Source organism: Prosopis cineraria, unplaced genomic scaffold (genome assembly GCF_029017545.1).
Source record: "Prosopis cineraria cultivar Desert tree isolate PC_DT_omini unplaced genomic scaffold, ASM2901754v1 PC1715, whole genome shotgun sequence".
Classification (NCBI taxonomy): domain Eukaryota; kingdom Viridiplantae; phylum Streptophyta; class Magnoliopsida; order Fabales; family Fabaceae; genus Prosopis; species Prosopis cineraria.
Window position 1 is genome coordinate 11,925 of NW_026557040.1, and position 13,136 is coordinate 25,060.

Genomic DNA, 13,136 nt, shown 5'->3' on the forward strand with positions numbered 1-13,136 from the left:
CAATTACATATTCTGATAACAAATTGCAGGATAAGTAAAATATAAAAAAAAAAAACCCATTTTATTTTTATTTTTTTGCATTTTGCCGAACAATTTTTAGTCATGGGTTCGGTTTCCCTGCTTAGCGCTTGGCATTCATCAATTAAATGGCACCGGGTTTTGAGTGATACGTGGAAACTACGCTCTTCTCTAACTACTATTTTAGGTTAAAACTTTTGCTCAAGACAGAATTGAAAAAATGAAAAGTAAAAGGGATTAAAGGACTCTTTAAATTATTTTTATTTTATTATTTTGAGAGTTGGTATTTTATAAAATATGTTTTGAAAATAAAAAATAATAAAAATAATTTTTTTTATTCTTTCTTATTTTTCAGAACAATACGATAAATGATTAACCTCTGTAAAAATTCATCTAGGAATATTTTTTCTTTATATCAGTAAAAAAATAATCAATTTCTACTTCAATGTCAGATAAAAGGTCAACATTTAAGGTATTTGATAGATTAGTCATTTTTACACCAACTCTAATAACATTATAGATATTTTTGCTTTTGGCCAATGACTTTGTGGGTATTTTTACTCCTTTATTAGTCAATGTCAACAAAGACTGACAAGTGACATGCACAATCAACTAGAGGTCAAGCTATGATTTAAAAAAAGGGAGGCTAATATTAAAAAACATATATACTATAAATTTTTTATAAATTTTAGGGGGGTCAAAAGTATGTAACATCTATATAATATTAAAAAAAATTTTAAAAATTAGGAGAGCCATGGCCCCTGCTGGTCCCCACTCCCTCCGCCATTGTAATCAACATTTAACGGTTAAAGTTAATGGTATTATGTCAAAATTAATGATTTGGTTACTTTTGCACCCACTCATGTAACGTTATGAGTATTTATATCCTTTTCTTCACTTTAAAATACTAAGTGCCCCTAACTAACCATTTTGTGGGTATTTTTCTTTATCCTATAAAAAATAAATTTAGAATCTTAGATGCTCACAAATCCATAGTTTAAAAGTTAATTTGCTCTTTTATCCAACTTTTTTTCTCTAAGCCCCTTAAATTTTATTGGTCCGCAACATTAGTTTTTATTGTCACTCATAGTTAAATTTGCTAATGTATACATAAGTATGTTAATTTCATTACTAAGTTGATAAAATTATTGTGATCAAGCATTGTATGAACAAAATAACTATTAACCTTTAAGCACGTTTGTCTTAGTTGTTGTGCCTTCTTCATTTTAAATATTTATCTATTATGTGTTTAAGGATTCTAATTAATGTCTTGCTAGTTTTTATTGTCTTTTACTCATTTTTATACAACTCATTATAGTTTTAATTTTTAACAAGTCAGTATAATAAGTAATGCAATTTATGTACACTTTAGCCACAATTAAGCTTTCATAGTCATATTTAAAAATATAAGAATTAATATTACAAATCAATAAAATTTAAGAGATTTGGAGCAGAGAAAAAAAGTATAAGAATTAATATCAAAACATGCTAAAAGTATAAGTACCAATAATTTTATTTTATTTTTCAATTTATATGAGAGAACTACATTCTACTATGTTAAAATAATACCCAAATATAATATAATAGTATCAAAAATACCATAATTATGTAAAAAAATGAGTTCTGGCCACAAAAGATATATAAAAATGAGTTAAAGACTTTTTAAGTCAAGCATTCTCAAGATTAAAATATACTATGAAGTGTAAATATTATATTTAAAATACAAATATTATATATTACTCCCTTTTAAAAATGTGAACCATTTTTAACCGAATCTTACCCCCCAATAAAATAGTTATTTACTTTTTAACTAACCCTATATTTTTATATTTACCTCTATTAAACACCCTATAATAAATATAAAGTCATTATCAATAAGGACACTTTTGGAAAAAAAATGATTATACTTTTGAAAGATTAAAAATACCTCATATTTTTTAACATTCAACTTCTCAAAAAATGACTCACATTTTTAAATGAAAGGAGTACATATAAAAAAATTATAACAACTATAACTTTATCGGACTTTAATAAAATTTGTGACACATTGGACCCCATGAAATACTTGTGCACATTATGAAGGATTGGACCTAGCTAACTTGACTGACCATGGTTTAAAAAAAAAAAAGGTGACAATAGCTCAGGTAAAATTAAGAGGGTTAATATTTTGGGGGAATTGGATTCCCTCCTCTCAACCACAATTAAATAACTTGGACAATTCAAATTAAATATATTTATTTTAATTTTAATTTCATATTTATTAAAATAAAAAATTATAATTTTTAATTAAATTTAATCAATTACAGAAAGTCACTTTGCACTTCGGAGATGGCCAACATTATTTGGGCAAATATCAACACCCGAACTTTTCGAAAGCACGTCCAAACGAAAAAGTGCATTGAGCCAGGGTTGATATTGGTAACAATTCACAATGAATGAAACTTCGGGCCCATACCTTTCTTGTAACCTCGAGAAAAATTATAATGTGATCCAATCATCCATATATAAATTAATATTTATTTTGTATTTTTACAGTTAAACCAAATTTATATAATAACTAATAATATGTCTTAATGTTAATTATTAGTTATGAACCATTGGGTTTTAAATTATGTTTAATGCACATATTTTATCTAATTGTATTTAAATAAAATAAAGAATTTCAATTTTTATAATTGTGAAGTTCCCTTTAACTTAAATAAAATATTAAATATCAAATTTTATGTTTAAAATTTTTATAATATGTAGTTTTCAAACATTATTGATACGAAACATTTTTATAACAAAATTACAAATTATAAAAACCAATAAATTTTTTATAATTATATATTCAAAAGCATATTTTATTTTATATATAATTTAAATAATTTTTAGTTTACCAAACTAATATTTAAAAACTATATTCAAATATAAATTTTATTATAACAACTAACTTTGTTTTTTTTTTTCAAATGAACTTTTTCCAAACTAACTTCTAATCATTTTTTTTATTTTTAGAATCATTTTTACTTAACTAACAATCAAATTAAATTTGTTAATGATAAGAGTCAGATTGCATTATTTTAAAAGTTAAAAAAAATATTACATTAAAAATAAATTTATAATGCCCAACGCTCCTGGTCAACTAACATTGCACCAAATACTCTTTTGCCCTAACATATACTATGAATTGTAAATAATATATTTTAAAAGGTTAATGACTAAATAATAAAAAGATGTATTTATTAAAGAAACAAATATTATATATTATATTTAAAATATTATTTTTTAATTACTCATAGATCTCATCTTATTAGAAACAATTTCGTTCAAAGTACTGGCATTAAACTTTAACTTTCTTAAACTTTAATAAAATTTGTAAACATGGATTCCATTCAGTACTTGTGCATGTTACGGAGGCTAGCTAACATGGCTTGCCATAATTAATAGTATTTAGTGATAATATTGCATAATTCAATTTTTCTACAAATCCATGTGATTTCACAAAATAGTTGAAGACTTAAAAAAAGTAATATTAACTCAAACAAAAATTTCAAAAAAGATATTAAGATAATGGAATGGAACAACACAAATACGTTGTGAAAAAGTTCAATCTCATGCCACCAATTGAAGATTTTTCCCCTCGAAAATTTAAGGTGTATAATTTATCAAAAAAAAAATGAAGAGTATTTCACATAAATGGTTATTAAATTCTTATAAAATGAAATATTCCCTCCGTTCAAAAATGTAAGATATTTTTTGAGGAGTTGAGTATTTAAAAATGTAAAGCATTTTTAATCTTTTGAGGTGTAATCATTGTCTTTTTTTAAAGTGTCCCCATTAATAGTAATTTTCTATTTATCATAGGATATTTAATAAAAATAAATATAAAAGATAGGATTAATTTAAAAATAAGTAACTATTTTATTAAAAAATAAAATTTAATTAAAAATATATTATATTTTTAAATAGAGAGAATAGATATTTAAATTAATAATATATCCCAGATGACATTGAAATGGGATCTCATTATTAGTTGTTTGATTGGACAGTAACCGAAAAATTCAGATCTGGCATGGCTTTTGCTCCGCGCTGTGTGTGTGTATATATATATATATATTTGATACGCATTATGCACTGTATATTTAGCTTTTTAATTATTAAGAAAGATAGGAATAGAATGAATAAAAAAAATAAATTATTCTTCTCCCTCTTTTAACCAAATTAATAAAATTATATTTCTCTATGAATATAATAAAACTTAACATTACATATCATATAACATGAAAATCATCAAAAACTTCACAAATGTTGTGAATTATGACTACTAACTTTTGGATTAGTTGATTATTGGGAGAATTTTAAATAATGATTAGGAATGTGATATAATTTTTAGTGAATTTTAAAAAATTTTAAAATTTTAATTCAATTTAAAAGATAAAAGTAAAAATAATTTTAACTATTAAAAATAAAAGTACCATTTACTTTTCAAACAGAATTATTAGTTATTAATTTTCTTACTTCACTTATTAATTTTTTTATATCACTTGTAAATTATATCAATTTGTTAGACAAGTAGTAACATTAGCCATTAATTTTCTAACTTTATTTTTTAATTTACCAACATTAATTATAAATTACAAGACTTGTTAGTAATTTATAGTTGATATTAGTAAATTACAAGATTTATCAGTAATTTAGAACTAATGTTAATAAATTAATAAGTAAAGTTAATAATTTAATAATTGATATTGTTACTTATGATTGAACAACTAATATAAGTCTTATATAATTATTGACATATTAACTCATGTAATTTGTATCTTATATTAGTAAATTAATAGGTGAAATAAGAAAATTAACAACTAATGATTTTACATGACAAGTTAAAAGTACTTTCGTCTTTTCACAATTACAATTATTTTTACTTTTATCCTCCGAAACTAAAATTTTAAAATTTTTTAAGATGCATTAGTAATTATGTCATATCTATGATCGTTATTTGAAATTCTCCCATGATTATTTCTTTTATTGACATATGGTTGATTTTTTTCTTTAATATTTTAATTATTTTATTTTTTAATCAATTCCCTTCCTATTATTTTCAGCAACCACTTTTAAATATTTATACAGAATATCTAAAATGTAGTGCAAATTACTCCTTCCGTTAAAAAATATAAAATATTTTTAATTAAATCTCATCGCCAATAAAGTAGTTACCTATTTTTAAACTAACTTTATTTTTTTTATATTTATTTTTATTAAATAACTTACAATAAATATAAAGTCATTATCAGGATACTTTAAGAAAAGTAATAATTACGTATTAAAAAAAAGTTTTTCTTTTCTACCAACCCGTGTTAAAAATAAAAAAATCGTTTTCCGTGAAGTGGAAGTAATATGTAAACTTGGGTCGCGGCCGTCTTCTCCTTGTCTTCAGGGGGACTCATGAAATCCCTCATTGATTGCGACGGCTTTACTCTGCGATGTTCCTTCTTCTCGGTTGACGACTTGAAGCTCAGGTGCATGGTTTTGATTCTCTTCCTTCAATTTGTTCTAATTTCCTTTGCGAGATCTGTTCTTTCCTGTCAAGCACTATGAGTCAGACGCAAGTGCACGGCGACGCGCCATTTCTTCCAAGACATAATCAGAAACATTCTCAAACGACTCCCTGTCAAATCCCTAATCCGATTTCAATGTGTCTGCAAACATTGGAAGAATCTCTTCAAAACGCCATTTTTCATCGCTGACCACCTCCACCACTCCACTCATCAAAGCCCTTCTCTTCTTATCCAACAGAACAGTATGTATGAGCCTTTGCAATTGCGTTCGCTCGATCGCGAGATGCATGTCCATGAAGTTCATAACGCACCTTTGATCGGTTCCTTACGGGACGTTGAGATCATCGGTTCCAGCAATGGCTTGCTCTGTGTTGCAATCCATGAGACTGATATATCTACTTCTTCCCTTCTTTTGTGCAATTCCCTTTTACTGTGGAATCCTGCTATTGGAGAGGTCAGACAGATACCTAGGACCAGAACTGTTAAGTTTGGTGAGTGTATATACACATTAGGATTTGGGTTCAGTGCAATTGTTAATGACTATAAGATAGTGAAAACTTATGATTATGATGATGTGATTAGTGGAGTTGAAGTGTATTCGTTAAGTACAGGTTTGTGGAAGGAAATAGAATTTGGAAGCTTGGAGGGTGTACGTTTTATTCAGGATACTGTCACAGCAAACGGAACTATCTTTTGGCATGGTCAAAAGAAAGAGGAGGGTGAATATGATTCTGATTTGATAGTTTTATTGACATAGCAATGGAAGTGTTTGAGTTGATACAATGGCCTCCTATACCTGATTCTTGTTATTCAAATTATAAGTTTACTGTGAATGAGGACAAATTTGCTGCACTTTCTCTATCTAACATTGGAAACTTTCTAAACTATCTATATTCTTTGATTGATTTGTGGGTGCTAGAGGAGGGTATAGGTTCATCTACGGAGAGATGGTCTTCGACTAAGAAATGTGCTTGCAAGGGCCCTTCCAACATGTTACAACTTGGGTGCATTTGGAGGAATGAAATGGTATGTTCTGATTCTGGAATGCATAGAAATACCGATGAAAGTGAAGGTGAAGTGGAGAATGACGAACAAAAGGCTGTTATATATCTGTTGAATATGACTACTAATGAATTTAAGAAGGTTGCTATCCCAGAGGTGGCTATTTTTTCAATTATGTGGACAGTTTTTTCAAGCATGTGGAAAGCCTTGTACCAGATGGAATTGGAAACATCCACTTTGAAGAACATTGATCGGAAAGGTTATTGATTACTTTTGTTTGAATATTTTGGCGGAAATAAATCCATATCAGATTAGATTATTGTGTAACTATAGGGTTTTCATGCCCTTTAGAGATGTTATTCAGAAAGATGAATGTATATACTCTATACCAGATGTTTGTTGTTTTATTTGACCTAACTAATATATAATATCAGATTGCCCAGTTCTGCCATTCTGCACATTAAAATTGTTTTTTTCCCCCTTTTCATTCTTCTTCAAATTGCAAAAGTATTAATTGCTTGACTTCATCAGTGGTGCATTTATAGGGTTATAATTTGCAATGTACTCTTGTATCGTGCAGTCATTTATATATATATATATATATATAATGGTTGTTGTCATAAGATCATCATATGATTCTAGGATTTGTACTCCATTAACAATCAGCTTGTGCTCAATTATTTTAACACTCAAATATACATTGAAAATATGAAACAAATATTTATGAGAACGTGTTAGTTGTGACTGATAGCTAGTTGTGATTGAGAACTAATGTCTCGTTTGGTAGCATGAAAGAGTATTTTATGAAAGAGAAAGTAAAAGTGAAAGTGGAGTTTTAAAATATGTTTGGTTTGTACATGAAAATGAGGTATTTTTTATGAAGGAAGTGAGAAGGAAGTAGGTTCATGGATAGGAAGGTGAAAGTGAATTTTACCAATTTTGATGGAATTTGATTCTTTAGAAAAGTGATATCCATCATATCAAATAATTTATTTTTTCAATTCAACTTCTCCAATTCCAATTCCATGCTAATCAATTGATAATTCATAAAAAATTTAGGATCTAAAAATTATATTATATTTTCAATACAAGTAACAACTTCACTTAGGTAATAACAAAACAAGTTCACATATTATTAGTGGCAATAAACTCCCTCCTATCATCATTCGCATGCCTCGTGACAAGAATTTAAGAGGGTGGAGAAATGCAAAAAATCACTTTAAAGACTTATTTTTTTTATAAAAAGAGAAACTAATATTCAATAGAATAAACAACAAATACAAAAGAGCAGCTCAAGGGGAGAGAAGGCTCATCCTTCATCAACCACAACTCCTTGACAGAATGGTACGAATTGTTCAAAGATAAAAAAATCAGCATCAATTTCATGACTTTTCCTAACTAAATAGTCAGCAATACAATAACATATTTTTTTACACGCTTTTAATAAAAGCATTGCATCTATGAAATAAATATTCTCTGGCCCTTTGAATGATATCCTGAAAAAGGGTGGTCCAAGATTTGGCCTCTAGTCAGAAGGTTGAAAGCATATGAACAACCACGACAAACCTCAACATCTCTAATACCATGATTCCAACAAATTTCTAAACCATTGGTAATTCCACATATTTTAGCAATTACAGCAGGAAGGCTAGGCAATTTTCTTACAATAGCAGAAAATCCATTAGCCTGCTTCACCTCTAATTACTCCTCCACAGCCTGCTAGTGGTTGCAAATTGCAATATTTGCAAAGACAATTGCTACAAAAAAATGATATGATAAATAAGTTGTAGAATTTAATCACAAGTTCGATCGAAGTGCATAAATCCATCAACGACATGTGATTGACAAAATATAAAGTGAAATTGAAACTATGGACCCTTGGTAACTCCCTTTTTCACATGCAAAAAATAACTTTGCACTTTGGAGACACGGACACCCAATATTATTTGAGTAAATTGATTTCATTACAACAATTAACTTTTATTAAATTAATTTTTACAAATAAATTTTTGACAAACTAAAATTTTGATCCTTTTTTTTTAATAATTTTTGAGGTCATTTTCTATTATTTTCTAGTCAACTAATGGTCAATTAAATTTGTTAACAATTAGGATCAAATTGCATTGTTTTTAAAACTTAAAAGGAAACATTATACAAAAAAATGAGTTTAAAATTCCAAATGCTCATGAACTTATAGTTGAGGAGCCAATTTGCTCTTTTATCTTAAAATATACTATGATGTGTGAATAATATATATACGTGTGCGTGTGTGTGCACGCACTCGCTTGCTCCCTTCTATCCTATTTGTAAAACATTTTTTAAAAGTAATTTTTAGTCTAAAATGTACAACACTTTATAATAATTAAATTAATTTTTTTAATTTTACTCTTTCTTGATTAACGTAACAACATTTAATATAGTTGTATAATGATTTAAAGTTAAGAGTAAACATGAAAGTACATCTCATTTTTTATGATATCAAGAAAAAAAATTAATTTTTTTAATATGTGTGAAATGATTAAAAAATGTCCGACAATAAAAAATGGAAAGAATATATATTACTAACCCAAAAGAGAAATAGGGGACAAAAGTCTACAAAAAATTACAATTAAATCTCTCATCAACTATCCCCATTATAGGAATGGTGGTTTTTTATCAAAGATGTACAAATCATTATCAAAAGAGTGACAAGCTCTAGCTAAATTATGAGCAAGACGGTTAGCTTCCCTAAACATAAAATTTAAAGACACATTCCAGCTTTTGAAAAATAAAGATTTTGTCTCTTCAATCAAGTCTTGGAAAGGATGGCTAAACACTTGATCACGTGAAATAAGATTTATGGCAACAGCGTAGTCACTGAACATTTCAATGTTGTTAATGCCATGGTTCCAGCAAAATTCTATCCCATCTTGATTCCAATAAGTTCTGCAATTGTAGGTGGCAGGTTCTTCAATTTACGGCAAAACCCCAAAACCCAAGACTCCTGTTCATTTGTGATTACACCTCCACAGGTTGTGTTTCCATAAGGCATCACTGACACATCGATGTCTATTCTCAAGAAACCCGGATTTGATGGGTGCCAAACAGATTGGCGTTCCAGGGCATTCCTCTTGTTGCAAACTTTCCCCAACAGTTGGTTTTCTATTTGTGCTTTCATAATGCATTTGTTAACATCCAACACATGTATGTTATCATATAGATCAAAAAGTCTTTTACATCTCAAAACCCATAATTCCCAGCAAGTATACACATATAAAATGAACCAAGGTACCTTTCTTCTATTTGGTCTACCAATTTCCTGTTTAGAGTTCCACTTGATCCATTGAAGGTTGTCAAAACTGATAAAATTCTGCCAATGGTCTTCTTCTACTAAATCCTTCAATATATCACATGTAATTTGACGGTCTCTCATCACATGTAAGCTTGTTTCATCATCAATACAGCCAAAAGGATAGCTTGCCGATTCATTGATCCCCCTTCGAGCTTTCTCAGAGTGTAGCTTGATTTTCTCTAGGAACCATAAAAAGGTCTTCAGTTTCTCTGGAATATTTGCTCTCCAGATTGAATTCCACACAATGATCAGATTGGTCTTCACCCTGCAAAGATAAAAGAACGTGCAGATTTTATAGAAAAGGAGCCAACAGTGTATCCTATTTATTATGTCTGATGATAGCCAGGGTTCCATTTTGCTTCAATTTCAAGTCCCATCTGATTTCATAAAATCAGACACCCTATCCTCCATATTTATCCTCTGATTGAAGTTCAGGATTAAATTGAAAAGAGGAGCCTCCATGTCATTCCACTTATCCGCCCAAGATCAAATCCCACTATTTGTCACAATTCTGCTTTCTATCCCCTTTAAGAATTTGCTCCAGATTTTTGTTATGCTTTTCCAGGTCTTCGAAGCAGTTCTTTTCCTATTGACAACAGGAATGATAGGCTTGGCCGCCTTATATTTTGATCTGATCACTTTAACCCATAATGCACCTCTTTTGTTTGCTAAATTCCAGCATAATTTCATAATGACTACTTCATTCTGAATGCATGAATCCTTAATTCCCAGCCTCCCTTTTCCTTTTCCTTTTTGCAATTCCTTCCAAGAGACTAAATGAAATCTCTACTGTCTTTTTCAATTTCCTTTAAAATCCCTTTGGAGAGTAAGCATTGTTTGCATGAGATATGTTGGAAGGGTATTGAGCACAGATTTTACAAGTATTGTTCTTCAAGAACTATTAAGGAATTCACTCTTCCTTCTCGAGATTCTTCCTCTAACTTTATCAAATAAGATACTGCAGTCGTGTTTTGAAAGCCTTTGATGAAGGAGAGGAATTCCCAAATATTTTCCCAGGCTAGCTGCTAGCCCAACACTTAATCTTTGACTTAGATCCATAGCCCTTGAGAAGTGAACATGTTTGGACACACACATCTTGGTTTTACTTTTGTTCACTTTTTGTTCAGACATCTCACAAAATTTTTCAAGACATTTTGCAATGGTCTCCACTTGATCTCTACTGGCTTCACTGAACAAAATCAAGTCATCCATGAAGAAAAGATGAGTTATCGATGGCCCTTCTTTGGATAGTTTGACTGGTTTCCAATTCCCTTCTCTAACTTCATCTTCAATGAGGTGGCCCAATTTCTCCATACAAAGTGTAAGTAAAAATATTATATATAATATTTAAAAACATTATTTTTTTAGTTACTCATAGATATTATTTTACTATAGACAATTTTATTTAAGGCACATGCATTCAACTTTAACTTTCTTAAACTTCAATAAAATTTGTAAACACGTACTCCATTACATACTTGTGCGCGTTATGAAGGCTAGCTAACATGGCTCGCCATAATTAATAGAATTTTGTAATTATATTGCGTAATCCAATTTTTTCCACTTTAACTGCCAAATCCATGTGATGTCACGAAATAGTTGAAGACCAAAAAAGTAATATTAACACACATAAAATTCAAAAATGATATTAAGATAATGGAATGGAACAACACAAATTTGTTGTAAAAAAATTCAATCTCATGCCACTAATTGAAGAGTTTTTCCCCTCGAAAATTTGAAAAGTATGTTACACCAAAAAAAAAATGAAGAGTATTTCACATAAATGGTTATTAGATTCTTACAAAACTAGCACGTGACCATTGTAATGCATGCGTTAAAAAAATTTAAAAAAATAAGTAAATGATAATACTTAAAAATTATTTAACATATAAAATATTATTGAGTGAAAATGATTTTTAAAATAAACTTTCTCATGTTGTTAACATTTACAAATCAAACTACATGCTAATTTCAAATTAAAAATATTATTATCATTTTATTAATTTTTTAAATTACTAATTAAAATTTTTTGTAGTCTTTATAGTATCCAAACCTTCGAAATAATTTACTCAAACCATGGCACCACCATTTGGATTTTTTTTATTTTTAAAATAATTTTATTTATAAATTTAGAGAAAAATACTATAATCTTTCCTCTAGTTTATCTTAATCACATATGCTTCTATTCTATTTTTGAAACATCTATGAATCTCCCATTAAATCATATATATTAAACTAAAATACTTCTCTTTAAATATAAATATTCTCTAAAAAAATCATTTAAATTACCCAATAAATTAATGCATGTTTTTTAAGAAAAGGTTAAAGTACACTTTTAGTTTTCTAATTTGATATAAGGTTTTAATTTGATTCCTTAATTTTATAAAGCTTCTTTTTAGTCTTTTAACCTAATATCATTAGTTTTAAATGATTATTTTTTGTGCCAATTAGTCATTGTTATTTAAAAAAATAAATTCAATATATCAACACTTAAAAATATTTTATCAATATTTAAAAGCTAAATGTAAAAAAATTTTGTGATGAAACTAATGGTGCTAAGGTTGAAGAACTAAAAAGACATTTTATGAAATTAAGGATCCAAAATGAAATATTGTATAAAATTACAGGATTAAAAGCATTCTTTAATAAGAAAATTTAATACATAAATTGACTAAAATAATATTTAAACACACAGCTAAAAAAATTATGAAATATGAATTTAATATAATAAAAAATTAATATAATTTATGTTCATTTTTCTTTAAATTTCATTAACTTTAACACAAAAATTTTAAACTATTCATGTGAACATACATGTTTAATCATTTAAAGTTTTTTAATAATTGGTAGGGAGAGTAGAAAATTGGGGGCAAATTAATAATTTTAAAAATTTTAACATAATTTGCAAATAAAAAAATTTAAATATTTTAGAATCTTTAAGTCTTTAACAGAATAGTCCGAACAGTGTTAAAGATTGAACTAAAATGTAGATTTTGAAATTATAGAAGAGATCTCATAATTTTAACAAAACATAAGGAAGATCATTACATTTTAAGCTAAAGTATACATCTAATCCTTTAATTTTATATAAAATTTCATTTTAGTCCCTTATTTTATAAAGTATCTTTTTAATCATTTAACTCTAACACCGTTTGTTTTATCCTAACAAATTTTGCATTCAACTTTTAAATACTGACAAAATATTTTCAAATGTTGATATATTAAGTTTAATTTTTTTAAAACAA

General features: G+C 27.8%; 1 protein-coding gene across 3 annotated transcripts; it reads left to right on the plus strand.

The window, feature by feature from the left end:
• Positions 1-5,409: 5,409 nt before the first annotated feature.
• LOC129300711 (uncharacterized) lies at positions 5,410-7,006 on the plus strand. Of its 3 annotated transcripts, none has more exons than XR_008590824.1 (2): positions 5,410-5,519; positions 6,478-7,006. XR_008590824.1 is itself a non-coding variant. In XM_054939287.1 (2 exons), exon 2 carries the CDS (start codon positions 6,318-6,320, stop codon positions 6,825-6,827), a length of 510 nt encoding a protein of 169 aa, XP_054795262.1. In that variant the 5' UTR covers positions 5,529-6,049; positions 6,170-6,317; the 3' UTR covers positions 6,828-7,006. The 3 variants fall into 3 exon arrangements, 2 of the variants coding, with proteins under 2 accessions (XP_054795262.1, XP_054795261.1); XM_054939287.1 differs by lacking the exon at positions 5,410-5,519 and adding an exon at positions 5,529-6,049 and having other exon boundaries at positions 6,170-7,006; XM_054939286.1 differs by lacking the exon at positions 5,410-5,519 and adding an exon at positions 5,529-6,049.
• Positions 7,007-13,136: the final 6,130 nt, after the last annotated feature.

Excerpts from the sequence above, each read along its gene's own strand:
- LOC129300711 (XM_054939286.1), top strand. The coding sequence starts at position 5,803 with ATGTATGAGCCTTTGCAATTGCGTTCGCTCGATCGCGAGATGCATGTC. Across the intron at positions 6,050-6,477 it reads GACCAGAACTGTTAAGTTTG|AGGAGGGTATAGGTTCATCT; the intron begins GTGAGTGTATAT and ends TGTGGGTGCTAG.